This window comes from Aethalodelphis obliquidens, unplaced genomic scaffold, assembly GCF_003676395.1.
Source record: "Aethalodelphis obliquidens isolate GAN/ISIS:26980383/991018 unplaced genomic scaffold, ASM367639v1 scaffold37, whole genome shotgun sequence".
Lineage (NCBI taxonomy): Eukaryota > Metazoa > Chordata > Mammalia > Artiodactyla > Delphinidae > Aethalodelphis > Aethalodelphis obliquidens.
In genome coordinates, this window is record NW_020837981.1 from 11129973 (window position 1) to 11156185 (window position 26213).

General features: G+C 50.7%; 1 protein-coding gene across 22 annotated transcripts in view; it reads left to right on the forward strand.

Annotated features, from left to right (window-relative positions):
- Nucleotides 1-12948: 12948 nt before the first annotated feature.
- Nucleotides 12949-26213, forward strand: part of CAMK2G (calcium/calmodulin dependent protein kinase II gamma) — a 54290-nt gene continuing 41025 nt past the window's right edge. For 6 of the 22 annotated variants that reach the window (XM_027129855.1, XM_027129850.1, XM_027129851.1 and 3 more), the window contains exons 1-3: nt 12949-13138; nt 14493-14587; nt 25648-25707. In XM_027129855.1, the coding sequence (XP_026985656.1) occupies nt 13074-13138; nt 14493-14587; nt 25648-25707 (220 nt within the window). In that variant the 5' untranslated portion in view covers nt 12949-13073. Of the gene's footprint in view, nt 13139-14492; nt 14588-25647; nt 25708-26213 lie in introns of those variants that run through there. The other 16 variants (XM_027129859.1, XM_027129865.1, XM_027129854.1 and 13 more) reach the window with 10 other exon arrangements.

Below are 26213 nucleotides of genomic sequence, written 5' to 3' on the forward strand. Positions count from 1 at the left end.
AGACTTGGGTTCAAATTCTGTCTTGCCTCTTACCAGCTGTGTGGCCTTGAGCAAGTTACTTAACCTCCAGAAGCCATGGTTTCCTCACTTGTAAAATGGGGCCACAGAGCTCCATAGCCTTGTGGTGGTTACTGAGTAAGATAATATATGAAGAGCTTTTTAGCACTTTGCTTATCACAGAGAAATTGTCCAGTAAGTTAATGTAATTATAATTATCAGCACTACTATTAAAACCCTGAGGTCTTTGATTATCTAGGATCAATTTGCCACAAAGGCAATGGAGACCTGTATGTGGAGCTTCAGTAACCCAGACACCTGCAGCCCTAGATTTAGAACAGGAAGACCTGAATTTCATCTGGGTTCCCTGATTTACTAGCTGTGTGACCTTGGGCATTTTTCAGAGTCTCAGTTTTCTCATTTGTAAAATAGGGATGATTACATAGAGTTGTAAATATGAAATTAAATAATATGTGTAAAAGCTCTAGGTAAAAACCAAAAGAGCACAGATGTATAATATTATAATAAACTCAGGATCAGAAGCAAGGATGTGTCTGGGCCAAGGTTAGGGTCAAGATGGGAATCAAGGTCAAGACTGGCACCAGGGATGTAAAAACAACTGTGATCAAGATCACGGTTGGAACTGGGTCAAAGCAAAGTTTTGGGCTAGGGTAGGGAAGGAGTCATGAGCAGGGTCACAGTAGGGGGTTAGGTGGAATTTTTGATTTGGGTTAGGAATCCATGTCGGATGGTGTGCATAGTCTGAGCCCTAAGGGCTATAGCAGTGCTGTGCAGTGACTCAGAGGTGGCTGCACTGTCTGGGGATAAGGCTCTAATCCAGAGATCTTGGTTTGGGGGAAAATAGAATGTGAGATTTACTGTAGAAGTGCAGGTCTTTAGGGAGACAGTTCAATTGCAGTAGTTCAGGCACCTCATTACCTTCGTCATTCTCCTCCCAAGCTGGCAGGTAGCTACATCACATTAAGTATCAGCCTATCTCCAGGTGCATCTTGCACAGCACTGGTCCTCACAGTTCTGATCATCTCTCCTCCATCATCCATCCACCTATCACCCATCATCCATCATCCATCCATCAGGGAAGCCCGAGAGGTTTTTAAGAAAGAGTTGGGGTACTTCCCTGTTGGCACAGTGGATAAGAATCCACCTGCCAGTGCAGGGGACACAGGTTTGAGCCCTGGTTCGGGAAGGTCCCACATGCCAAGGAGCAACTAAGCCCGTGTGCTACAACTACTGAAGCCCACGCGCCTAGAGCCCGTGCTCTGCAACAAGAGAAGCCACCGCAATGGGAAGCCCGCTCACCCCAACGTAGAGTGGCCCCCGCTCCCCACAGCTAGAGAAAGCCCGTGCGCAGCAACGAAGACCCAACACAGCCAAAAAAAAAAAAAAAGAAATGGATGAGAAAGTTCCAAGGGTGGAAACCCATGCCGGGTGGCAGTGACTGCTTAAAATACAGGGAATTAGAGAAGGGCTCAGCAATGCTGCGGTTGCTGGAATGGCAGCTCCTACCCACGGCTCCCTGCTGCATGCTTCCTTATTTGAATGAGCCGTGGCAGCCACCACTCCCACCAGGGTAAATCACAGGGAGGCCCCATGGGAAGTTTCAGAGCTGAGGCAGACCCAGCAGTCGCCTACACCAAACTGGTTCTGCAGCAAGAGTGACAAGCCAGAACCTGCTAGCTGCAGGGTCCTCAGAATCAGACTCTCCTCGTTCCCAGTAAGCAGCCCTCCCCAGAGCCATGAGACAGCTGCTGTTCTGCATGATCTTAGCCCAGCTAACCTGGCCTCTTGGTGCAAGGAGAGGTCCCAAGAGTGTGGGTGTGAGGAGCTGGTGGGGGAAGCCGAGAGCCCCCTCCCTTGGCACCTCTAGGCAAGCCAACTTTCTGGGTAGTCATCCAATTCAGGCACCCAAAGTGCTGACTGGAGGCACTGTCATCCTGGTGCTGCATAGAGGAAGACAAGCCAGACCCTGGAGGGTAGAGGGCTGCACCTGGCTGAGATGCCCAGACAGGCCCATGGGTGACAGGCAGCATATTATGCCCAAGCCATCTTCAGCAGTGTTTGCAGAGCCTGTGCTATTTTAAGTTCCTTTGTCATCACTGCAAGCAAACTGGACAGAGGGAGTCTGATTAGAAGGGAAAGAACCAGTTTAACAGAGCTAGGGGTGCGGGGGCTGCTTCCCTGAGTTGGCATCCCAGCCCCAGGCATAAGAGCTCCATGCTTCTGAGGCCCAGGACTGGGTTAGGATTCAGCACTGGCCTCAGAGTAACTTGTCTGACAAAAGAGGCAAAGAGGAAGACTCTGAGGTTCAGGGGTCAGTGTCTATAATTCCCATCATAGGAATAAACATGACAATAAAAATACCTTATTATATAAGTGCTTCGTAGTATATGTTACCTTCATAGACATGATCTCATTTGACCCTTACTGCAGTCCTATGAGGCAGGCAGGTATGATTTGTCCCACCTTAAATATAAGGAATCTAAGATTTACCAAAGCAAGTGACTTGCCCAAGGTCATAGTCTCAGGAAAGTGACAATGGCAGGGCCTGAATCAGTTGCAGAAGGGGGTTTGGGAACCTAGACCGGCACATCTAGAGGTCTTCGTAGGAAGAGGGGAGTTCAGAGAGAGAAGGGGAGCCTTGGCCTTCTGTTGGTGGCCCCAGGAAATGTGGGCCTTAGTGGACCAGTGGCTGAGGAATAGACCCACCCCAGACTCTGTGGATGGTCTGGCACTACAGGGTGGTCACAACAGGCATCAGGGCAGCTTTGTCTTTTCTCTTAGCTGGTGGGTGTAAAGGGTTTTTCTCTTCCCCTTATGCCGCCCCCTGAATCAGCTGTCTGGCATCGCCCTGGCATGTCTTGGGCCCCACGCCCAGGCAGTGAGGAGGCACTGGCAGATTGCTCGGGGAAGGCTGCTGTCTTAACTCAAGCCGATTCCCAGTTAAGACCCCCTTTCCAGACGACAGCCCAATAATGGCCACATAGGGAGCTGCAACTTGTAGTCATAGGGTGAGTCTCCCTCACCCCTTGGACTTCCTGGCACAGGTGGCATTGGGAACATGCCTTTAGCTGTGGGCTGCAGCCCAGGATGGGATGCAGGGACCAAATACATTTTATAGAGTGGCTGCGCCAGGCTCCTAACCAGATCCCTGCTTGGGTTTCTGGTCACATCCAAATAGCTAGGGAGGGTGTTGCTTTTGGACAGAAAAGGGGAAAAGAGAGCCAAGACTCCAGCCTGAAGCTGCCTCAGCTGTTTCTGGGGCTCTGACTCAGAAGCTGCTTCTCAGGAATGTTGAGCACATGGGCCTCTGAGCCCTTGTTCAGGCACAGTGGAATGAACAGCTGGGGCGTGGGGGGGTGTTTCACCCTTCTCCCTCTTCTCTGAGGATGCCTTGTCCAGAGAAACCTCCCATAGGCCAGAGGGCTCAGCCTGGAAGGCCCTGGTCACTTCGTCCAGGAAGGAAACCTCCCCCGACCAGCTCAGCCCCCAGGGATCGACCAATGACTGTCTGCAGCTACCAATTTGCATTTATCAAAATGCTGCATTGCGTGGGTGTCTACCTCTACCCCTCTCTCTAGTTATCTCCTCAGCTCTGTTGTAACTTCCTTAAACTCATGCTTCTGGGTAAAATAATGTGCCCTGAATATACTACTCATCTGATAAATATACTGATTGACTGATAACCTGAGGACAAGGAAGAAAGAAAAGAAAGAAGTAAAGAGAAAGCAGTGAGAAAGCCAGCAGTCTGGGTCGTATCCCAAAATATGGGGAATCTACTTCCCTTCCCAAGCAAAGCTCTCCTTGGAGAAAGGAAAGCAGAAAAGCTGTAGTGAGGTGGCCTGGCACTTCCTTGCCCCCAGACACCCTCAGATCTGCCAGGAGCCACTGGGAATCCTTCCACCTTGAGAGAGGAGGGGGCCCTGCAGTGATTCTCCAAATGTGGGCAAAGGTTCTTTCTCTGCTTCTCGCCTTTATTTAATTTCTTTAGAGCGAGAGATACCACATGGGATGATCCACAGTGAAATGAGACCCAAAGAAAACTAATCCTGGAACAGAAATCATGTCAGCAGCTTATTTTAGGTTTTAGGTTTAATTGTCTGCATATCTCTTTAGATCATAAGAGCTGGGAGGGCAGGAACAGAGTCCATCTTGTTCACCGAGCTAGTCCCAGAGTCTGGCACACTACATGGTACACAGCAGGCTCCATGGTAATCAATAGGGTGCTCCATACACAGTCCTTGATTTGCCTAATTCAGGGGCATCTGGAAATTACTGGTACTCTTCTTCTATCTAGCTGCCATCAGCAACTTCTGTTCTGGAGCTAACTCATTCCAGGTGTGGGAATCTGATGATCTATTGGAAGAAAGTGAAGCCAGGGTCACTGATAGGCCATCTCTAGAGGCTTGGGTTTTAGGACAGACTTGGTGTTGGGAATGACTCCTGGGGTGGGGTCGGCTGAGTAATCCACAGCCTTGTTGGCTCTCTAAAACTGGGCCTACTGCGGCCTCTAGTGGACAAGCAAAATCACTGCCCTTTCTGGGTGGAGGTCCAGCTTCCCCACCTCTTTGCCCCCAGGATCTCCAGGTTCTCCATCCTTGGACCCAGGGTCAAGAGCATACAAGATGGCACCACTAGCAAATTAATGGACCATATCAGAACCATAGACCAGCCATGCAACAGACCAATTCATTAAAAAACACCCATTATGTACAGTACAGAGCACCCTGATAAAAGCATGAGGAGAGAGGAGAGGGAGATAAAAGAAAAAGACAAGGGTTCTGCCCTTAAGAAACCTATGATCTAACTACGAAGGCAAAACTAAAGTTTTTTAAAAGCAAACATAGAGCCTGTCATCAGGTGCCAAACATTTCAAGAGCTGAGTGCAGAGGATCAGTGCAAACTCTCTTGCCTAACTTTTCTCATCTGTAAAATGGGGATAATAAAATTCACCTTGCAGGGTTATATGAAGATTAAAATAAGGTGATGGGGAAGAGAAAATATGACACTATTGTCGTTGTTATTCAAGTAAATTCATCATAAAACATTTAGAAAGCACATTTAAAGAAAAATGTTCACAGTAATACCACTATCAGAGATAAGTACTATTAATCTAATGATGTGCATTCTTAAGCACGTTGAGCATGTCTGCAGAAGCAGGGGCATTCTGGGAGCGGTATGAAATCACAAGATAACATAGAATTACAGAGGGTCTAGAAAGTTATACATGAGCATTCATACTTAATTCTTTTTTTTTTAATATTTGTGGCTTCTTTTTTTTTTTTGGCTGCCTTAGGTCCTCGTTTCTGTGCACGGGCTTTCTCTAGTAGCGGCGAGCAGGGGCTACTCTTCATTGCAGAGCGCGGGCTTCTCATTGTGGCAGCTTCTCTTGTTGCGGAGCACGGGCTCTAGGCGCCCAGGCTTCAGTACTTGCAGCACGCAGGCTCAGTAGTTGCGGCATGCGGGCCCTAGAGCACATGGGCTTCAGTAGTTGCAGCTCACAGGCTCAGTAGTTGTGGCTCGCAGGCTCTAGAGCACAGGCTCAGTAGTTGTGGCACACGGGCTTAGTTGCTCTGCGACATGTAGGATCTTCCCAGACCAGAGATCAAACCCGTGTCCCCTGCGTTGGCAGACAGATTCTTAACCACTGCACCACCAGGGAAGTCCCATACTTAATTCTGAAGGAAACAAGAACATTTCAGCAAAGATGTGACCTACTTAAAATGATATTATTTCCTGCAGATCTCTGCATATATGTTGGGCTTAGCAGAGGGACCTTCCCCGACCACCCTGCATTAAATAGCACCTCCAACCCCTTTCCCTGCTTTAACTTTCCTCATAGCACTTAGCACTCACTGATGTATTAAATATTTGTTTGTTTATAGTGTGTCCCTTTCACTAGAAGTAGGCTTCCTGAGGGCAGGGACAGCATGTATTTCATCTACTGCTCCACCCCCAGCACTGAGACAGTGCCCTAAAAAGAGTAGGTGTTTAATATTTCATGAAAGGAAGGAAGGAAGGGAGAGAGGGAGGGAGGGAGGAAAGGGGAAAGAAAGAAAAAAAGAAAGAAGAAAGAAAGGAAGAGAAATATAAAATTTGGTAAATTAGCTGGTAAAGTTAGGTCGGCTACTGCAGTAACTCTGGAGGGTGAGGTAGACCTAGTTTAGGATGGTGGGAGGGAAATGGAAAAGAAGAAATGGATACAAAGAAATTTAAAGGGAAAAATTTACTGGTGTCAGTTCCTGATGATACACAGGATGATAATAATAAAAACTACCATTTATATAGCATCAGACATTGAGCCATTCACCAACACGTATTCTTATTAAATTATTATAACAACCCCACAGCAAAGTTATGACATCTTTATTTTCCCGATGAGGAACACAGAGCTCAGAGAGTTTGAGTAACTTGCCCAATGTCACGTAACTAGTAAGTGGCAGAATTCAAACTCAGCTCTGCCCCCTAAGCCAGGTGAGGGATGAGTCAAAGTTGACTCCAAGATTCTGAACGTAGGTCATTAGCAAGATAGTCAAATCACTGTAGAGCTGAAAAAAACTGAAGAAACCTGGTCAAGGGTAGCAATGGAATAATTATTATCATTAATATCGGGTTGGCCAAAAAGTTCGTTTGGGCTTTCTCTAGTTGCGATGAGTGGGGGCTACTCTTTGTTGTGGTGCACGGGCTTCACATTGTGAAGACTTCTCTTTGTTTTGGAGCATGGGCTCTAGGCGTGCGGACTTCAGTAGTTGTGACTCGCGGGCTCAGTAGTTGTGGCTCGCGGGCTCTAGAGTACAGGCTCAGTAGTTGTGGCACATAGGCTTAGTTGCTCTGCGGCATGCGGGATCTTCCCGGACCAGGGCTCGAACCTGTGTCCCCTGCATTGACAGGCAGATTCTTAACCACTGTGCCACCAGGGAAGCTCCCCCCACCCCCCGTTTCTTGTTACAGAAAACGTTTTAGTCTCCTAGGCCTTCCCCAAGTTCCAAAAAGCAGACTCAAGTAGTTAATGATTAGAATAATCACAGGACTCCTGGTTCCTTCTAAAGGGATATAGATAACAATCTGATGCATATCTCTGAGTTGTTCTGTAGAAACTAAGATGCCCCTACCCCGACCCAGGTAGAGGATGGTGACTATATTCTGACCACAAGCACTAGAACCCAGACTGGTTGGAACCAGGAGGTTGATGATTGAGATTCCCAAAACACCATCACCTACCAATTAGAAGAAAGTCCTTGAGCTGATCATGCACCCTGCAACCCTCACCCCTAATGTTGCATTTAAAAACCCTTCCCTGAAAGCCATAGAGGAGTTCAGGTCTTTTGAGCACAAGTTGTCTGATCTCCTTGCTTGGCACCCTGAAATAAATGCTGTACTATCCTTCACCACAACTCAGTGTCAGTAAATTGGCTTTGTAACAAGCAGAGCAACAAACAACTTTGGCTATTTCTGCAAGAATCCCTCTGCACACCACCCCCAGAGCCCCTAGAGTGCTGAGAGTTCATCCTGTGCCCATCTCCACCACCCTTCTTTATGGTATCCAAGGAACAGCATCATTTCTGGCTTCAGGCCCAGATTTATGTCCGCCCTTGATCAAGGTATCTTCTCACATTGAGCTGGGGTTTCCAGTCTTGTGCCTCTGTGAGGACAGAGGCAGCCTGCCCTTGTGGTTATACCAGGACAATGGGGTTTATTAGGGCTCTAGGTCCTATCCTCCTCCTGCTTCCCCACTTGCCCACTCTGCTCCCACCACATCAGCATTCTTTCCACCCCTCAGATATTTTTATCTCAGGTCGTTGCTGCTCTTCCTTCTCTGAGGAATGCTCTTGTCCCAGATCTTCAAATGACCACCTCTTTACCATCATTTAGGTCTCCCTTAAAAGTCACTTTGTGAGGGCAGCCAGGTCTGAGAACTTCAGCTAAAGTGGTTCTCTATTCCCTCCCCATTCCTCACTCTCTGCCTCATTGCTTATTTTATTTTCTCTGTAGAACTTACTCCAGTCTCAAATGACCTATTTCTAGTTTCATCACCTGCCTACAAGAATGTAAGTTCTCCAAGGGCAGGAATTTTGTCATATTGTTGTCTTCTATTTCCCAAGTGACTGAAACAGAGGAGGTGCTTAATAAAATGAAGAAATGAATGAATGGATGAGTGTCCCCTCTGAGCTAGTCCCTGGATTCAGGACTAGGGCACTGGGATAAATGTGAGTTGGGTTTAAGATTCCAATCTAGATCCTATTGGTGGTATGAGCACAATCGAATTGAACCCCCATGCCATTTACTCCCCCACATCTCTTTCTATTCATTTCCCTTCAATCACATTATCCCAGCTCTACCACAGAGTAGCTATTTGCCCTTAGACAAGCTGCTTTACCTTTCTAAACTTAGTTTCCTCTTCCGTAGATGGGGCTGATGGCTCCTACACACACAGGGTGGTGATGAGAGTTAAATGAAATTGCTTATGTTGAGTGCTTAGTGCCTGCACCCTGCGTGTAGCAAGCTCTCCCTAAATGTTAGCTACAATTGTGATTTTTATTATCTTCTCTGCCTTTCCTGTCTCTCCCTCTAAGCACCCTGTGCACCTCAGGTCTGCCCACCAGGGGGCCCCACATGCTGCTGTTCATGCCCAGGCCATACCCACTGGTGCAGGACATGCACCTCACCTCAGCTCCTCCCTTTTACCTCTGATGACAGCTCTGTCACCTCTCCACCAGTGCTCCCTCTTCATCCCAAATAACTCAACCCCTTGCCCCAATACTTCATGCATTCCACAAATACCTACTGAGCACCTACTATATGCCAGGCTTTGTGTTAGGTGTTGAGGATACAAGAAAGATGTGGTACCCTCTGTCTTCAAGGGGCACACAGTCTATAGGGGAATGGTGGAGGGGCCGAGAGGCCAAGGGAGCCCTGACCTGGATTTTCAGGGTCAGAAGGCAGGAATCAGTCTGCCCTTCAGAACCAGCCCTCTAGCTGCAAAATGGAAGGGAGTTCCTCCCTGCCAGCCCCTCAGCCCCTCACTCCAATCATTTTGGCTTCTCACAACTCACCTGAAACTCATTCCTACAACACACCTGAAATTCTGAGCTCAGCTCATTCCCTGCATCTCAGACCCTATTACAAACACCTCGTTTCCTCACACCAAATGCTTTAGTTCTCACTCCAAATATTCTCAGCCTGTCACCCCAAAATCTCATCCCCTGTGCCCAGTAGGAGTTGAGCCCCTCACTTAAAATACCTCAGCTTCTCTTTTAAGAAATACCGCAGTCATTGATTTAATTCGTGGTTCTTAACCCTTTTTTCAAGCTCTTAGACACAGGAGGCATGGGAAAACACTCCTACCAAAGACAATGGCTTGGTTGGGAGTAGTTCTCTTTGGCGATGGGGCATATCAGCTTTTCTGTGGGTGGTTGTGATTTGAAGCATCATCCAGGGGAGAGAGGGGCATCCCTTAACCCCTCCTAGTTTGGGGATTGCTTATGTAAATGTTTTCATTTGTCTTTCTCATTGTTTCTTTTCCCCATTATCGTATCTTCTCACTAGTTTCAAATGCCTCACAACAAAAACTTTTCTCAGAGTCCTTGGAGAAAGGCCATTGACCTCATCACCCCTAATTCTCCAAAACTAGTCATAGAATCCTAGAGTTGGAGGGGACCTCAGAAGCCACTTATCCAGTGGGTTTCAAACTTCTTTCAGGGAATTTTTTTAGCCAGGGACTCTTTTTTTTCAACAAATCTTATGTGGAACCCCAGTATATTAAGCAGTTGCTGGGGCTTGACCATGTAACCCATAGGGTTCTGTGGATTTAAAGTATGGATTTAAAAACCCCTTGCAGTACAAGACTGAATTCTTTTCAAATTTATTTTACAACATCCCATAACAAGCAGGTACTTATTCTTTGTTTCCAAGAGTGTCATCCCTCTTGCATTTAAATACCTCACTTTTATGCCCATCAACAAAGGATTGGTTTAAGAACATGTGGTATATATATATAATGCAATATTATTCAGTCTTAAAAAAGAATGAAATATTGCCATTTGCAGAAACATGGATGGACCTAGAGATTATCATACTAAGTGAAGCAAGTCAGACAAAGACAAATATCATACGATATCACTTATATGGGGAATCTAAAAAATAATACAAATGAATTTATTGACAAAACAGAAACAGACTCACAGACATAGAAAACAAACTTATGGTTACCAAAGGGGAAAAGGAGGGGGGAAGGGGTAAATTAGGAGTATGGGCTTAACAGATACAAACTATGATACATAAAATAGATAAGCAACAAGGATTTACTGCATAGCACAGGGAACTATATTCAATATCTTGTAATAATCTATAATGGAAAATAATCTGAAAATATATACAAATATATAACTGAATCACTTTGCTGTACACCTGAAACTAACATAATATTGTGTCAACTATACTTCAATAAAAAGAAAGCCTCACTTTCAACTGCCCCATTTTCCTCAACTCTGAAGAGTAAGTAACTTTATACTCTAAAATTGCATTCCAAAATTAGGGAGGGAAGCTTCTCTCGTTCAAGGAGAAGTCCCATGGTGTAATTTTCAGAGACTCCAAAGAGAAAGATCAGCAGAATGACAGAGGGTCCGCCTAGTGGGGCTCCTCTGGTGATTATCAGGAAATCCATTTCCTGTGTAAATCCCTGTTCCCCGCTCTGTGGGCATGGCCTGAGTACTGGTGCTTACCAGGGGACCGGCTGCAATGGAACATAGCCACTCTTGGACCCCATGAGGTTGCCATACCACTGCGGCCACGTCAGAGAGGCTGTTGAGGGTAGTGAGGGAGGGAGGGAGAAATGAGGTAGTAGAACCCTCACCCTCTGCCGGGAACAGGTCAGGTTTGTCGTCTTGTTTTTCTGTTTTCCCTTGGGATACCCTAGGGGCCTCCGTGGCAGCCCTGGCCTGTGCTTGTTCTGACGTCTCTCCATCTTCTCACTCCACCTTACATTAATGAATATAAAGTTTCAGCATCTGGAGGTCGGGAACCAAGTTGCCTTGAGGGCTCAGGAATGGCACACTGATGATTAATATGCAAGCCTTGTTACTAGAGTGCAGGCTAGCCATCACTTCTGCTTTTAAGGTGGATGATTTACTGTCATCCACGTGTATACAATCTCATTGCCCTGCCCCACCCTGGGACTTGGAACCAGGCTCTTACCCCGGTGCTTCGAGATAGGAAGTGGCCTTACTCCCCAGCGCCTTACTTCCTGTTGCCCTGAGGAGGGGTGGGGCATGATATTCTGTCACCTCAACCCTTCCCTTCTGCCCTCTGCCCTCCTTCCAGGCAATCTATTAATGCTTTTCCTCTCCTATTCCCTTAATCACCCCCACTGGGCAGTCTGGTTCTCAAACCAGCTCCAAGGGCTGTTGGTTAAGGAAAGGAGAGGAGCCCTCGCTGGGAGCTTTGCTCCACCCACCCCCTCAGGGAGGTGGTCTGGGAGGCTGGGACGCCTCTCAGCCTCTCAGCTGCCTTCTCTGGGCGAGCCAGCCTGCTGACAATGGAGGCCCAACTCCCAGTGGGCGTCCTGCTGTAATCAAGACTGAGCTGCAGCAGTTGGCTGAGCTCCGCCCTGCCCAGTAGGGGCTGGCCTCTGACTTGGGGTACAGCTGCCCGGGCAGGTCAGGAACCTGCCCGGCCTGTTTCTCCTCTGCCGAGACAGTTGTGAGCCTCCGTCCTACCATCCTCTGACATTGGCGACAGGAGCCAGGGCCCCAAGGAGTCCCTTCATTCCACAAATATTTACTAAGTGTCTGGGGCTGAGTAAAGAGTGGTGAACAAAACAGGCAGAAGCCCTGCCCTGTTACAATTTAGTGGGAAGGCAAATATTAAACAGATAGCTAACACTCTTCTACTTAGGTACCAGGTACTGTTCTAAGTACTTTACGTGATTTAGTCCATTTAATACTCAAAACTCTGTGAGGTAGTTAGTTACTATTACTCTTCCCAGTTTTCAGATAAGGTAACTGAAGCACAAACTAAGTGACTTGCCGGATGCCACACAGCTGGTCAGTGAGTTGCCCAGAAATCCAAGTCAGGCAGTCTGACCCCGAACTCACTCTTAAGACAGCCATGCTCTTGCTCTACTTCCTCTCATACCAGTAAACATATCATTACACAATGTGATGAGTGCCATAAAATAAAATAAAGGCTGCCTGCAAGAAAATGGGGCTATTTTTTTCTTCCTTCCACTTGCTCTTCTAGCCCACACCGCACAAAGCCTTTTCTAAATGGTTCCCATTTCATCCCTTTCTTAGCTGGCCGGAGAGAGAACATTCTCTCATCTCTAAGGTTGGAGTGCAGGAAGGCAGAGTTCCACCTGCATCCTTCGCCCTGGCCTGGTCTCCCTGAACAAACCGTGCCTGAAGGGTTTTATCTAGTAATGGCCCTGATGCTTACACAGTCTAGACTGTCAGCTTCCCGAGGGAAGGCTGCTGAGAGCTGGCTCTGCAGACTGGGGGCGTCTCCCGAGTGTGCAGTGTGACACGGGCTTTTTGACCTTGGCCCTCTCTCCACATCGTGTGCGCCGGACTCGAGTGTGGAGCTTCACCAGAAAACTCGGTGGTCCAGACCCCTACACACTCCCAACACACACACACACACACACACTCGCACGCACGTTCTGAGCACTTGTAGGGTCCGCCCTGAGACAAGCCCACAGGTCGCGAACCTTTCAGCTCCCTCCGGGCGGCCCAGGGCTGAGACCACCCCCCACCTCCCCTTCGCTCTCCCGCGCGCTGGACCCAGCCCAGGCGGCTCCCTTGGGCGGGGCGGGGCCGGCGGCGGGAGGCCCCTCCCCGGGGGCGGGCCGGGGGCCGGGCGGGGGGGGGGGGTGGCTGGCGGGGCTGGGGGCGGGGCTGGCGGGCGGCGCGGGGGTGTCCCTCCCTCCCTCGCTCTCCCCGGTAAAGTCTCGCGGTGCTGCCGGGCTCAGCCCCGTCTCCTCCTCTTGCTCCCTCGGCCGGTCGGCGGTGACTGTGCACCGACGTCGGCGCGGGCTGCACCGCCGCGTCCGCCCGCCCGCCAGCATGGCCACCACCGCCACCTGCACCCGCTTCACCGACGACTACCAGCTCTTCGAGGAGCTCGGCAAGTACGGCTCGCCTGCCGCCCGCCGGGGCCCCCCCACCCTGCCCCAGCCGCCCGGGCGCTATGCGGCTCCTCGCCCCGCCCCCCGGCCCTGCACCAGCCGCTGCAGCGCCCCCTCGGCCCGCCCCACCCCCAGCCTTTCCCGCCAGCCGCCTCCGGGGGCCCCGTCGCCCCCAGCTCCCTGCCCCGCAGCGCCCTCCGAGCCCTGCAGCAGCTGCCCGGGCTGCTGGACCCCGCGCTGCCGCCGGGACTGCAGCCCCTGGAGCGCTCCTGGGCGCCCCCAGCCCCGCCCCTCCTGCAGCCTTCAGGCGCCCCCATCCCGACCCCACCTGCTCGCTGCCCCCTTCCCACTCAGTTCAGGAGCTCATTCAGCATCCCGTCCTATGTCCCACGCGCCTGGCACTCAGGACCCTCCCCGGCCCTGCAGCTCCAACCCCGCTGCGGTGCCCGGGTGTGGGGGGATGTTTGGTACCCGGCCCCGCCCCCGGCTAGTGCAGCTTCCAGGAACCCAGCCCCACTGCTGGGCAGTGCTGCAGCACCCCCGTCCCCTCCCCCCATCCCTGCAGCGGTCCCGAGAGTCGCGCGCCGCAGCCGCAGCATCCCCCTCCCCTCCGCACTGAGCAGGCCGCTGCAGCAGCCCCAGCCCCCCCCACCCCCACCCGCGGCGGCGAGCCCGGCCACTGCAGCCCCCGCCCTGCCCGCCCCCCTAGATGTTTCCAGAGCTGGAGTGTAGAAGCTCCCGTGGGGGACTGGGCGGGGGGGGGGCGCAGACGTAGAGGGAAATATCATGGGGAAGGGGAGCTGTTGATGTCTGAGACCCACAACTGGATCCTCTCTTTCCCTGCTGTCAGTTGAGCCAGGATGCAGTGGGATGAAGCCGGGTGAGGGGGATTTGAGCCTCACTTTCCCCACCTTCCCCCATGGTTGAGGGAGATTTCTCTCTCAGAGGATTATACCCTCTTTCTAATCTCTCCTCCTACCCACAACTATTCCTGCTGAGAAGAGGGCAGGATCTCTTGCCTTCTCCGGGTCCTCTAGGCCGGGACTGCAGGGCTGTCTGTGAGATGCAGCAGGTGTGTGTTTTAAGCATCTGCCACCAGCTTGATGCACAGCCTGAGGTTAGGGCTGTTGCTTCGCCCAGAACTAGATGTGGGTGTGGGAGTAGGGTGGTCCTCCACCCACATCTGTTGAGTGTCCTGCAGAGGCCACATCCTTCTGCCCCATGTTGGATGGTGATGGGTACTACGCTGGTGTGTGTGTGTGATTTTGACTAAAGATCTAGTGCTGGGAGCATCACTGTCCTCAGACCTGAAGTGTGTTTGCTCCGTTTCCCAGTTCTTTCCCCCTTCTCCCTCCAGGGGTGCTTTCTCTGTGGTCCGCAGGTGTGTGAAGAAAACCTCCACGCAGGAGTATGCAGCAAAAATCATCAATACCAAGAAATTATCTGCCCGGGGTGAGTATTCCCCATCTTGGTCTCTCCCAAGGGTGCCTCCAAGGGCTATGGATTCTTCTGAAGATGCTCCAGGAGTTGGGGATTGTGCGTTTTAGCACTTGGAGAAGCGTTGGAATTTCAGGGTGGGTGGACTTTGAAACCAGGCAAGGAATTGTATGGGGAACAGGTAGAAAAGAATGAAGATGTAAGAGTTGTAGGTTGCTGCTGGGAGGAGTAGTCTGTGAAGGCTCAAAGGAGTTTGGTTTTTATGGAGGTGGAGGATATGGGGAGTGGTGGGTGGCTAGCTCTTCATTTGGGTCATTTGGAGTCTGTGTTTGGGGCAGTGGTAACCACTCCAGGGCTGTCCGAATCCCTGTGCCCCAGTGGGGACTTAAGATGAAAATGCAGTAAGTGAACAGCTCTGACAAATCCAGCCTCCCCCTGCCCAGCAGGCGGCAAAACAGACTCCCAAGGGAAGGGAATCTGTAAACATCAGGGGAGGCTGCTACTGTCGAGGGCTTCTCAGGAACAAATCCTGCCAGATGAACTTGATTGCTTTTTTGATCAAATTACAAAGTTGGTGGTGCAGCAACAGCAGATGCAGTCTGTCCTGGGTGGAGGCTGATGCCTCATGGTCTGGAAATCTCAATGGCCTGGTTGGAGTGGAAGCAGCTTGGCCTCGGGATCTGAGAATTGTGAAGGCCCAGGCCTGAGGGCCTAACTTGTGAGATCCTTCCAAGTACCTGAGGCCAGGAGGGTCAGGCCCTGTCTCTCAGACCTTGAACCTACACTCCCTGCACCTTGTATTGGGTGCTTGCCAAACTCACCTCATCTGATAGGTATAGACCCAACAATGTGTGAAGTGCTCTGTGAACAGGTGTGGTGACTATGGAGGTATGTAGATGGGTCAGGTCATCGAGAGCTGCAGGGTGTAGCACCAAGACAAAGGTTATGAGACTTATAGAAAGGAATTAAGACTAGTCAATAGGATGCGATAAATATATTAGGAGCCAGGACAGATGCCCTGGAGAAGATGTGGGCCATGGCCAGTAATGACCTGGGCGTCTCTGGGGTAAGAGATGTAATAGATGTCCCTAAGCATTGGAGAAGCTATAAAATGACAGTGGGCTTCTATCATGTCAGTTATTCTGGGACCTGTTTAGCAGGGCTGTGTCTGCCTCCTGGCTGGAAGGGCCTCTCTCCATCCTCACAAGCAGGGATTGTCTTGCTGTCTCCCTCCCAGCCCCTGTCTCTTGCTGTTCCTCTACATTGGCTATTAAGTTGACTTATTTGTTTGTTTTCTTTCTCTCTGGGTACCTTGAGTTGGAGGCGATGGTTGCCATAGAGATATGTGGGCAGTCAGATGCCCTCCTTCCATGGGGAGGCGGGACAGTGTGGTGGGCTGGACTCTTTGGCAGACATCCTCTGGCCAAGGATGCAGGGCGCAGGCAGGGATGACGGTTTGAGAATGGATACCTCCCCGTGCCCACACAGCATAGCCCTGGTGCATCAGAAATGGGGCTGGTGTCTGGTGTCTCCAGTTAATGATGCAGTGCTTTGCTTTCCTCATCGCACCACTGTCCTCTGACCCAGGGATGAGGGAGGGAGGGAGAGAGAGAGACAGCTGGGAGCTGAACTCTGGGATGAGGATAGCTGTTGTGGTGACTTTGTGGAGCTGCCTGCCTTGGGCCATCATTTTCTACTCCTTCCCTACCCATCTGAACTTCCCTAACCGATGTGATCATGTCCCTTTCCAGTCCTCACCTTTTTTCAACTGTGTCCCATCTTTCCCAGCTGATATCTTTCTTTCCCTGCCCAAGTGGGATGAGGTTTCATTTCTCTTTGATTTTTTTTCTCCCCAAGAAGATTCTTGTGTAAGATCATATGCTTTAGGCAGCAACTCCCCCTCTCTCGAGATGGTTATGCCAAAACTGGGGCTCTGCTGCGTGGCCTGTGTGCCAGGTTAACTCTGGGACAGAGGTCTGGTCCTGGTTGATAGGCACAGATGCCAACAAGAGAGTTCAGGAATATGTAAGTGCCCGTACTGTTTGGAGGTTGAGAGTGGGAGGGTGTTGTCTTGGAGATGGAGGGAGCCATCCAGGGGCTGTGCTGTAGGTGTGGACGTGGGGGGTGTGAGCTCCTGGGGAGGGTTGGGCCAGTGCCCACTAGGCTGGTGCCCATGGGGTTAGGGAGTGAAGGCCGTGGCTTCCCTGAAGCCTCTCAGTTTACGCTGTATATTTTATAAAGGTGCAGCGGCTGGGGCTGGGTTTCACTCGTCGCTGTCTGTCTGTCTGGGGCTCCACAGGTGTTGGATTTCTGTGTCTGGGAATGTGGTGGGCCCACCAGGGTCATCCATGAGGGTCTGAAGGAGCTTGCTGTGTTTGCTGAGTCTCTCTGCCTGTTATCTTTCTTGTTTGTGATCCTCTGTGCTGCCGAGTGAAAAAGAGCGTATCGGGCTGGTTCTCCTTGGCATCCATGGTAAGGTGGCCCAGGAGGCATGGGGAGAGATCACCTGGTCTTCTGGGGGGTCAGCTCTGGATGGGAATCCTTCTTTTGCTCTGTTGTTTCTTGTCATGGTGGCCTCGGGGGCCCACGGTGGTGGCTGTGCGACAAGACCAGGGATCCCTTGGGCATGAGTTCACGTGGCTGAGCCTTGAGCGCTGTTGTTGTCTGCGGGCCTGTCTACGTAGAGTCACTTGAAGTCACATAACGTCACTCCATTTGCTTTGGAACAGCAGTAGGTGTAGAGTTGGGGCTCTTAAGGGAGCCGGTGGTTCCAAGCTTAGCTCTCAGCTAGGCTGCAGGAGGCATTTAAAATAGGCTTGGATGCAGAGCTAGTGGGCCAGGTGATGGCAATGATAAGTCGTTATTTTAAGATTTAAGAGCACCCCCTCCCCCAGAAGCCTGAGCCCTTATGTCTTTTTTTATTTTTAAATCTTCATATTCTCTTCTTATCTTTATTCATATGCATATAGATTTTCACCTCATGGAGCATAACATTTTATATCCCACTCTCTTGCTTATATCCAAAGCATTTCCCATATTGCTACAGTTGAAGGGCAAATGGTCCTTTCTTTTCTCTACATAGTTCAGGATTTATCTTTGGAGCAGTTCACGTCATAAGAAACTTCTCTATTTGGACCATTTATCTGAATTCCAATTGCTTTCACTATGATGGGATACTTAGCCTTACTAAGAGGTGCTGTTGGTAACAATATTATGAAATCTGTTACAGCACTTGCTTTGCTTATTTATTTATTTAATCTGTATACCCCATGTGAAGAAATTTCTGTTGAAGCTAAATGCAAGCAAAAGCTTTTCCCTTCCCCAGGACCTGGGAGGGTAACGGTAAGGAACCATATCTGTTTCTTTCACTTTGGTGTGGGCGGGGCCAGATACATATTGATACAGCAAAGTGCCTGATACATATTGAGCCTCCTATACTTGTTGAGTGAATGGACTGTGTAACCAGCCTGGTTGCCTTTTGGCTTTGGCGCTCAGGAAACTCATAGCCAAGTTGCTGGATCCCTTGTACCCTGGTGCTGGCTTGGGTTCCCCCTTTCTCATCCATGGAGCCAGGCTGTAGGCCTGACACAGCTGTAGGGGAGGACAGATGAGGTTAAAGACCTGTGCTTGGAGAATAAAGCAGGTGGGAGATATAGGAAGACAGTGCAGCTTATCATCTTCCTTCCGTGTCATAAACAGCCTTATAGGGCAATGTTGGGACTTCCTCTAAGCAGCAATTTTCAATTTTAGTGTTCAAGAGGATCACCTTGAAGACTGGCTAAAAATGCACATTCCTGGGCTCTATCCACAGAGATTCTGCTTCAGGAGGTCTAGGGTGTAGCCTCAGAATCTACATTTTTAACAAGTGCCTTAGTGAATTTCATGCAGGTAGACCCTGAGCCACACTTTTAAGAAATGCTGTCTAAAATCAGCGACAGCTGTGACAGTTGCTGTTGCCATGATCTCTGAGATTTCCCAGACACACCTTAGCCCAGCCTTCTCCAGGTGGTGTCTTGGCCGGTATGTGGCCATCTGTGTACATGGGCTGTTCTGTGATTAGAGGCCTGCTTCTGAGCCCCCAGATTGGGGTGTCAGTTCGTGTCCAAGGCTGTGGCAAGCTGAGCGGCTGGAGTTGTCGCATGTTGGCCACCAGAAGGGCAAAGACTGTCCCTTTCTGGGTCCAGCTGGCCCTGAGGAGTGAAATAGGATCCCCCTGGGTGGTGCCAGCTAAAAGTCTCCACCCCCTTAGTGTTGGCCTGAGTAGCCCCCATGACATTTGTGTCCCCTGTGGTATCTCCAAGTGAGACTTTCCTGTTAAGGATGAAGAGAGAGGAGGGTGATACAGCAATGAGGGAGGGGCAGAAGAAAGAGAAATCTATGCAGCACGGGAACGCTGGGACTCTGGGACTTTAGGAAGCATTTAAGAAGATTAGATATTAGATCCAAAACCGTGCTTTCCTCCTGAGGATAAAACAGACCAATTTCTGTTGACAGAGAAATGGGCAACTTGTATATAAGTGAAGGAGCTCCTCTGACCCTTCTCCCTGGGTAGATGAGGAAGCAGCCTGGAGGCCCCTTCTTTGTGCTAAGGGCCAGTTTCATCACACAGTCATGCTTTGAGCTGTGTGACTTAGCTCGCACAACACTGGCCTGCCTCCCTGCCCTCCCACCCCTTCCCAGAGTGACCTGGGGTGCTGGCATCATAGGGTGGAGATGGAGGTTGGAAGGTGGCCCCATCCAAGGTGGCAGTAGGGGAAGCCCTGCTGCTTGCTTCTTCCTGCTGCTTGCTCTGGTCCCTTGTTAGGAGCTGTGCTCCAAGCTTTGAGGCTGTGCTGAAACCCTAGAGGTGAGTGGCTGACCCCATTCTCTGCTGAGGCTGGAGACAGGGAAGGGGAGGAGTGGGTGTGACAGGCTTCTGCCCCATCTCTGTGCTCGCTGCTCTCTGGACAGCCTTGGCGGGCTGACATGGGCCTGATCCCATGGGTGCCAAAAGGGTGGTGACAGGAAGAAATGGGCACTTTGCACCTTCTGAGTGCCTCTCGGCAGAGGCCCTTTGTCTTCTGCCCCTGGCCAGCCAGATCTGTCCCACAGCCAGTGGGGAAACCAAGACACAAAAGATTGGTTTGTTTTGAGATGTAGGCATGCCAGTGATTTTGCCAGTGCTCAGATCCCAGCATCCTTAAGCAGTATGGACTTCACTTACCCTTTGACTCTTCCCTTTAAAACACATATTCTGGATATTTAGTTCCTGTGATAAATCCTGATATATCACCCCCATACCTCTCCATCTAGGCCCAGAGCTCTAAGCCCAGTGGAGCAAATCCCTCCTTTCGGCTGGCTAGGTCTTGCTGTCATCTGTAACCACCTCTGTGGGTAGAGACCGCTCTATGATGGGGATATTTCCAGCCACTTCCCCCCAACACCACCTATACTTCCTGGGCTCTATCAGCAGCAGCAGCAGCTTCCCATCTGCTCCCCTCTTTTCTCCTCCCTCTCTTTCCCCTCCCCCTGTTTGCTGCTGCCCTGGGAGGAGCTATTTTTAGGGGCTGCTTCCTGGGATGTTTTACTTGGGGCTGGTTACCATGAAGGAAATGTCACCAAAACAGTGGGCAAAGGCTGCAGGCACCCAGAGCCCTGCCAGGGGCATGGAGAACTCGGCAGCTGACCCTGTTCTGGCCCTTGAGAGTGTCCAGAGGCAGAGCTTTGCCTTCTTGGGGCTTGCTAGTGACCCCATGGGGATTTTCCCTGTCCAAGCTGGTTTGGGAGACTTTCACTATGGGGCACTTCTCGGTACCTCCCTCCTTTTCCTCCTCAGTTAAAGCTTCTCTTGTCTTAAGATTCAGAGACCAAAGTAGGGCTCAGGTCTTTGTGTCACCCAGTTAAAACTGCTCAAGTTAGGACTGAAGAGAAGAGGGGGACACCAGGTTAAAGGACAGAGCCCCGGGGGTTCACGTGGGCACATTTCAGGCTCCGTCTCACTGTATTCACAGCCCTCAGCTAGTTCCCGGGTGTATGGGTGTGAAGGAATTAGAAGCTGTGGCCCCTGCTCTTACATGATACCGGACTTTGTTCTTAACTGGGGACTTTGCACCTTTAGAGTGAGATTCACAGAGGAAGGGATGTGGCATCACAATGTCAGGGTAAGGTCAGTGAGACTGTGGCTTGGGATGCCCACTAGTCAGTGCCCAAGGCCAGGGACTGTTTATAAGCAGCTGCGGAATGTGGATTATGACACCAAATCCCTATGCTGCCCTTGTTTATACTCCTCGGAGCGATATCTACGGGGGGCCTGGAGGGGGGCACTTGGAAGAGCAACAAAAGGAGAGACCCACATCGAGCATCTGAACTCGATAGGCTCTGGGAAGCTTTTCCTAACCCATGTTGGGGCCACAGGCACAGACCTTTGAAATACCCTTTGAAAAGTCAAGGATGTCATTGAGGTTGGAACTTGGGGAGAGTCCCCATAGCCAGAGCAGGGCTCTGTGTCCTTTCCCACTTACAGTGGGTTGTATGTTTAGGTGGCAGTAGGATCTTAGTTGAAGCTGGTGCTGGCATTCATGGTTTTAGAGAAATGTCACTAAATCAGCCAGCGTGTCTCTGCAGGGCTGTGGAGAATCTGGACGACCCTCCCTGGGCCCCGATCCTGTTGGGGAAGGAAAGTGAATTTGGAGTGGGCATCTCCCCTGGGGTCCTAAGGGAGAGGTGTTTCTAGGGCTCTGCCCCGCCTTTGCCACGCACCGTCTCCTCACTGTCTGCTTCCTCTTTTCTGCATCAGGTCACTCCTTGCTGCCCTTCTTGTCAAGGGTATTCGGCCTTTGTGGTGCCCTGAACCAAGTCTTGAAGCACTTGGGCAGAAAGCGGGAGACGTGAGGCCTCCAGGGATCCTTGTGTCCCAGGGCCTGGCTCTGCCCTGGGTGGGCTGTTAGGAAAGCCTGAAGCGGGATCTTGATAACGGCCGCTTCTGCTTTCTGCGCCTGTTGCCACCTCTGCTCTTGAGGGGAAATCCTTGCAGAGGGCTATGGTTGGAGCTGGGCTGAAGGCCGGCAGGGGTGGGTCTCTCCATGGCAGTAGCTCACAGGCAGGCAGGAAGTGGCCCTGTGCAAAAGCGGGAAGTGGCCGTTGTCAAACAGGAAGGGGGGGCTGGGCCGTGTGAGGGGGTGGGGATGAGCCCAGTTGAAAGGTGGGTGGGAAGAGGGTCAGCCTTGGAAGGTCTGGGCTGTTCCCTAGGAACGGCAAACTCAGTGGTCACTGGAAGGAGGGGGCGTCTCAAGGGAGAAGGCTGCCTTTGTGACAAGAGCACCAGCTGATGTTTAGTCACCTTGGGATGCCAAGCCAGGACTGGACCTACCACTGTGGACCAGGCCAGTTCAGTGGCCTTACCCCTTTTGGGGCTGGGGATGCGAGTTTACAGGACAGACCTTGCATCTGGAAAAGATGCTCTGCAAACCTTACTTGTTCCTCAAACACCACTGCTGCTGGGGTGGAGTCCTTTGCTTTTTCCCAGACATGGAGCAGCCCTGGAGGGGACAACAGGACCGGAAGTGAGGGGGGAAAGGGACAAGAGACGACAGCTGGAGAGGTGGGGTGCTGGCTGGCTGTGCGAGGAGTAAGGAGTCAGGGAGAGCATGGTAAGCAGAAACCATACGGCTCATTGAGCAGAGCTTCGGGATGGCAGGGCGCCACAGCCAGCAAGGCTGAGGCCGAGGAAGACCAGGGATCCCACGGGCAGCAGCATTTCCTGGGCTGTCCTCTGTCTGATGAGCCCCTGTTGTTAACCGTCCCCTGTAGGCTCTAGACACAGGTGGGCCACCCCCAAACAGGAGGCTGTGATGGAGCCAGGTCGGCGGGCTCAGTTGCTGTGCTGTGGACCCCATGACTGCCCAGGCTGAGGGAGAGTGGGCCTGACTCTCGTGTCTCTGGTGATGGCCATGGGCACAAGCCCAGCCTGGGAGGTCTCGTCTGTCTTATCACTGGGCCCTTGGAAAGGAGGCTCTCCCTGTGTGCCAGGCACTGTGCTGAGCGTTTACCCACATACATCATTTAATCCACGAATATCGCTGCCTCCATTTTAGAAGTGAGGAAACTTTTTTCCAAGCTGTGTGCCTGGCTCACTCTCTCACCTCACCTCCTTCGGGTTCTAATCAAACGTCACCTCCTTGCTGAGGTGTTCCCTGACCACCTATTTTAAGTGTCCACTCTCCCGCTTCCCTGCTTTATTTTTCTCCATCGCACTTACCACGACCTCTAACATACCATCCAGTTGTTCCTGTCTGTCCCTCCCCCTCAGCTCCTCTAGGATATCAGCTTGATGAGGGTGGGGATTGTTATCTCTTTTGTTCACTGCCATATCCCCAGCATCTGGAGCAGTGCCTGTCACGTAGTAGGCCTCAGTAAATATTTTCTGAGTGAATGAATGAGGCTCAGATGGGTTTAATAACTCACCCAGCATGGCGGCCCTGAGACTCAGTCTGGGGCTCTCTGACTCCAAAGCTGATGTGTTAATGGCCAGACTCCATGACTAAGGATCAGAGCAAGGACCCGAGGTTCAGAGGAGACACAGGCCTTGGGCAGAACATGGGGCTCAGCTCCTTGGAGTTAGGGTCGAACTAAGTGACTATCTAGGACCCTCTGGACCCTGGGCAGCTCCTTCAAGGAGCTGGAAGTGTGACTCTGTGTCTCTTCCCTTCTTACTCTGAGTCACTGATAATACGGGTGCCAGAGCACCCGTATTTTTAGTGCTGTTGCTGTTGTGGAACTGTAACTATTAGCCAGTAAGAGTCTTAAGGGAGGAGATAAACATTAATCTTCTGGGCCTTCTCCTCAGCTGCCACCTCCGCATCGCAAGATACTGTTCTCCCGCACTTGCCCGGGCAGCCAAGCCCGAGAGTTGTGGGTTGGAGGGTGTGAGGTGAGTGGTCAGAGAGAGGACTGGTAGGTCTTCAGCTTTAGGGTGACTAGCTTGGTACTGCCATCCCACGTCCAGGGATGGAAGGAAGGTGGGGTTGCCCTGACATCCTCTGGCCAGATCTGGAAGATCTGGAAGAAGCAAGGCCCCCTGCAGGGGGGGAAGGGGGACTAGGCAGGGCTAGTGTTGCTTCCTCAACTGCCTACCTTCTGAAGGTCCCTGGCCCTGAGGGATCCCAGGCAATGTGGGGTTACCTGGAGTTCTCCTGGCTGCATCCTGGTCAGTGGTCCTACTGAACTCGAGGATGGGAAGGAAGGCCTGACCCAGATCTTTGGACAGCTGGGATGGATTAGCTGGGCAGCAGGAACTAATCTCTGCCTGTCCCCACGTCCTTCTTCCACAAAGCAGAGCTGTCCCTAGAGGGAAAGTTTAGGACAAAGCTGAGGGTGGTTGGTGAAACAGTAAATATGAATTCCTTCTCATCTGTAATCCGTACATTATCTCAGGCAGGCCTGGGCTTGAAATCACAGTTCTATCCCTTTCCTGCTGTAGGATCTCAGGCAAGTTACTTAACTTCTCTGGGCCTGTTTTATCATCTGTGAAATGGGATAATCAATGCATCTGCCTGGTAAGATGGTTGTGAGGGTCATGGGAGGCTTTACAGAGGCTCTTTGCTATTTAGGTAGAGGTGGATGGGCGGAAGCCCCTACCAAGGGAGGTGGGAATTGTTGGCAGCAATGGATGAGAAGGTACCTGCCTGGACCTGGGGAAGTTGAGGTGAACTGGACTATGCCCCCCAAAGCCTGGAGTCTTTACTTAATACTCTCACTTTTCTTTATCTTGGCATCACATCATAGCAATGAGAAAGAGGGCTCTAGGCTCGGACCACCTGTATCCACTGCCTGTCTGTGGGACCTTGGCCAGGTTACTTGAACCTTTTAAGCCTCAGTTTCCTCCTTTACAATGTAGTGGAACTAATCAGATCCTCCACTTCACGGGGTTTCTGTGAGGATGAAATAAGATACTCCGTGCCTCTGCCTGGCCTATAGTAAATGCTTCGTAAATAATAGTTTTTACTACTACTGTCAATGTTATTGACAAACCGTTATTAAGCTTCTGATATGGAAGGAACTCTAGGAAGCATCACGCAGAGAGGTCCCACCCTTTGAAAAGCTTGTGACCAAAAGATTTAATGTGTGATTTAATGTGTGATGTGAGAATTGTAAGAGGTGCTGTGGGAGATGGGGGTGGGTCATGGGGAGAAAGTCACAGACTACCATGAGGAACAGGGAAGACTCTGTGAAGCAGGTGGCTTTGGCAGAATTCCAGCAAGTAGAGATGGGGGTAGGGTGGGCAGGGCTTCTAGGCCACCTTGCTTTGAGTAGTAGCAGCCTCTCCTTCTACTTCCTGGAGCTCTGCCTTCCCGGGGAAGGAACTGACCAAACACAGCTTGCTTAGATTTGTGGGCTCTTGGATTCTGGTCATTTCACCAGAGCAGAGTAACCCCAGAGCCTGAGTGCCAAGAGGTCAGAGCTCCCAGGAGTGGACAGCCAAGAGGATCCTGGGGAGAAGCAGGATTTCTGCAAAACAGGCATCATAATACTACCAACCTCATAGCATTGTTATGAGACTAAACTAAAATATGTATCTGCCTGGTGTAGAAGTAAGCTCTCAATAAATGTTAGCTAGTATTATTATTATTTTCAAATCATCACCATCTTCATTGTCAGCATCATTATGTTGCAGGGTTGCCATGAAGACTGTATTAGAGAATATATGCAGCACTCCTAGCACAATATCTGGTCTTGTAGTAGGTGTTCAATAAAACTTAGCCATTATTATTAGTATTTCCAACAAGGAAGAGATTCTGGACACACTGGCCCAGTGAAATCCCTGCTGTAGTGGAAAGAGCACTACAGTTTTAGTTAAAGACCTGGCTTCATATCCTGGCTCTGCCACTCACTAACTTGGGAAGCTTTCCTAAGGCACTTCATCAGGAGAAGGTTGTCATTAATACCTGTCTCCAGAATTGCCATGACGTGATGTATTAATTCAGCAAATTGTAAAAAGGGCATAGTTGGTGCCTAAGAATTGAAAGCATATGAATAGCCAGGTGGCCACAAATAGAGTGGGTGTTTGATGGCTTTTGTTTTCTCTCTTCTGCTCTTAGATCACCAGAAACTAGAACGTGAGGCCCGGATATGCCGACTTTTGAAGCATCCAAACATTGGTAAGTGCCCTTACATAGGGCATTTCTTGGGCATTTTGTGGAAGTTGGAGAGAACAGAAATCCACTGTTTTTGTATAGGGAACCACTTCTGTCCCTGGGCCTTTGCCTGGTGTCATTTTTTGCCCAAACAGGATAGCAGCCATGTATTGCTCAGAATTCTGGGGTGTTCTAGTTCAGAGACCTGAGTGTCTGCATCCCTGTGGTGCCATCTCAGGGCTGGGAGTGAGGTATCAGAATATGTTTCAGACTCGCTTTCTTCCCCTCTCCTTCCGTCTTTGGGCTGAGGTCCAGGTCCTCGGCGTGCGAGGCTCTGGGCTAGTAGCCTGCCAGCATCCCTCACCAGGGGCCTTCCATGGCCGTCATAAAAGGGTCCGGATTTTGTTTCTGGACTTGAAAAAGTTTTGTTCCTGTTGTGGTGTCGTGCACACTCTGGGGGTTTCCATGGTGCTCCCGTTTGTATTCCCCGGAGCCGGGAAAGAAAGCTGCCCACCCGCCTGGCTTCTCTG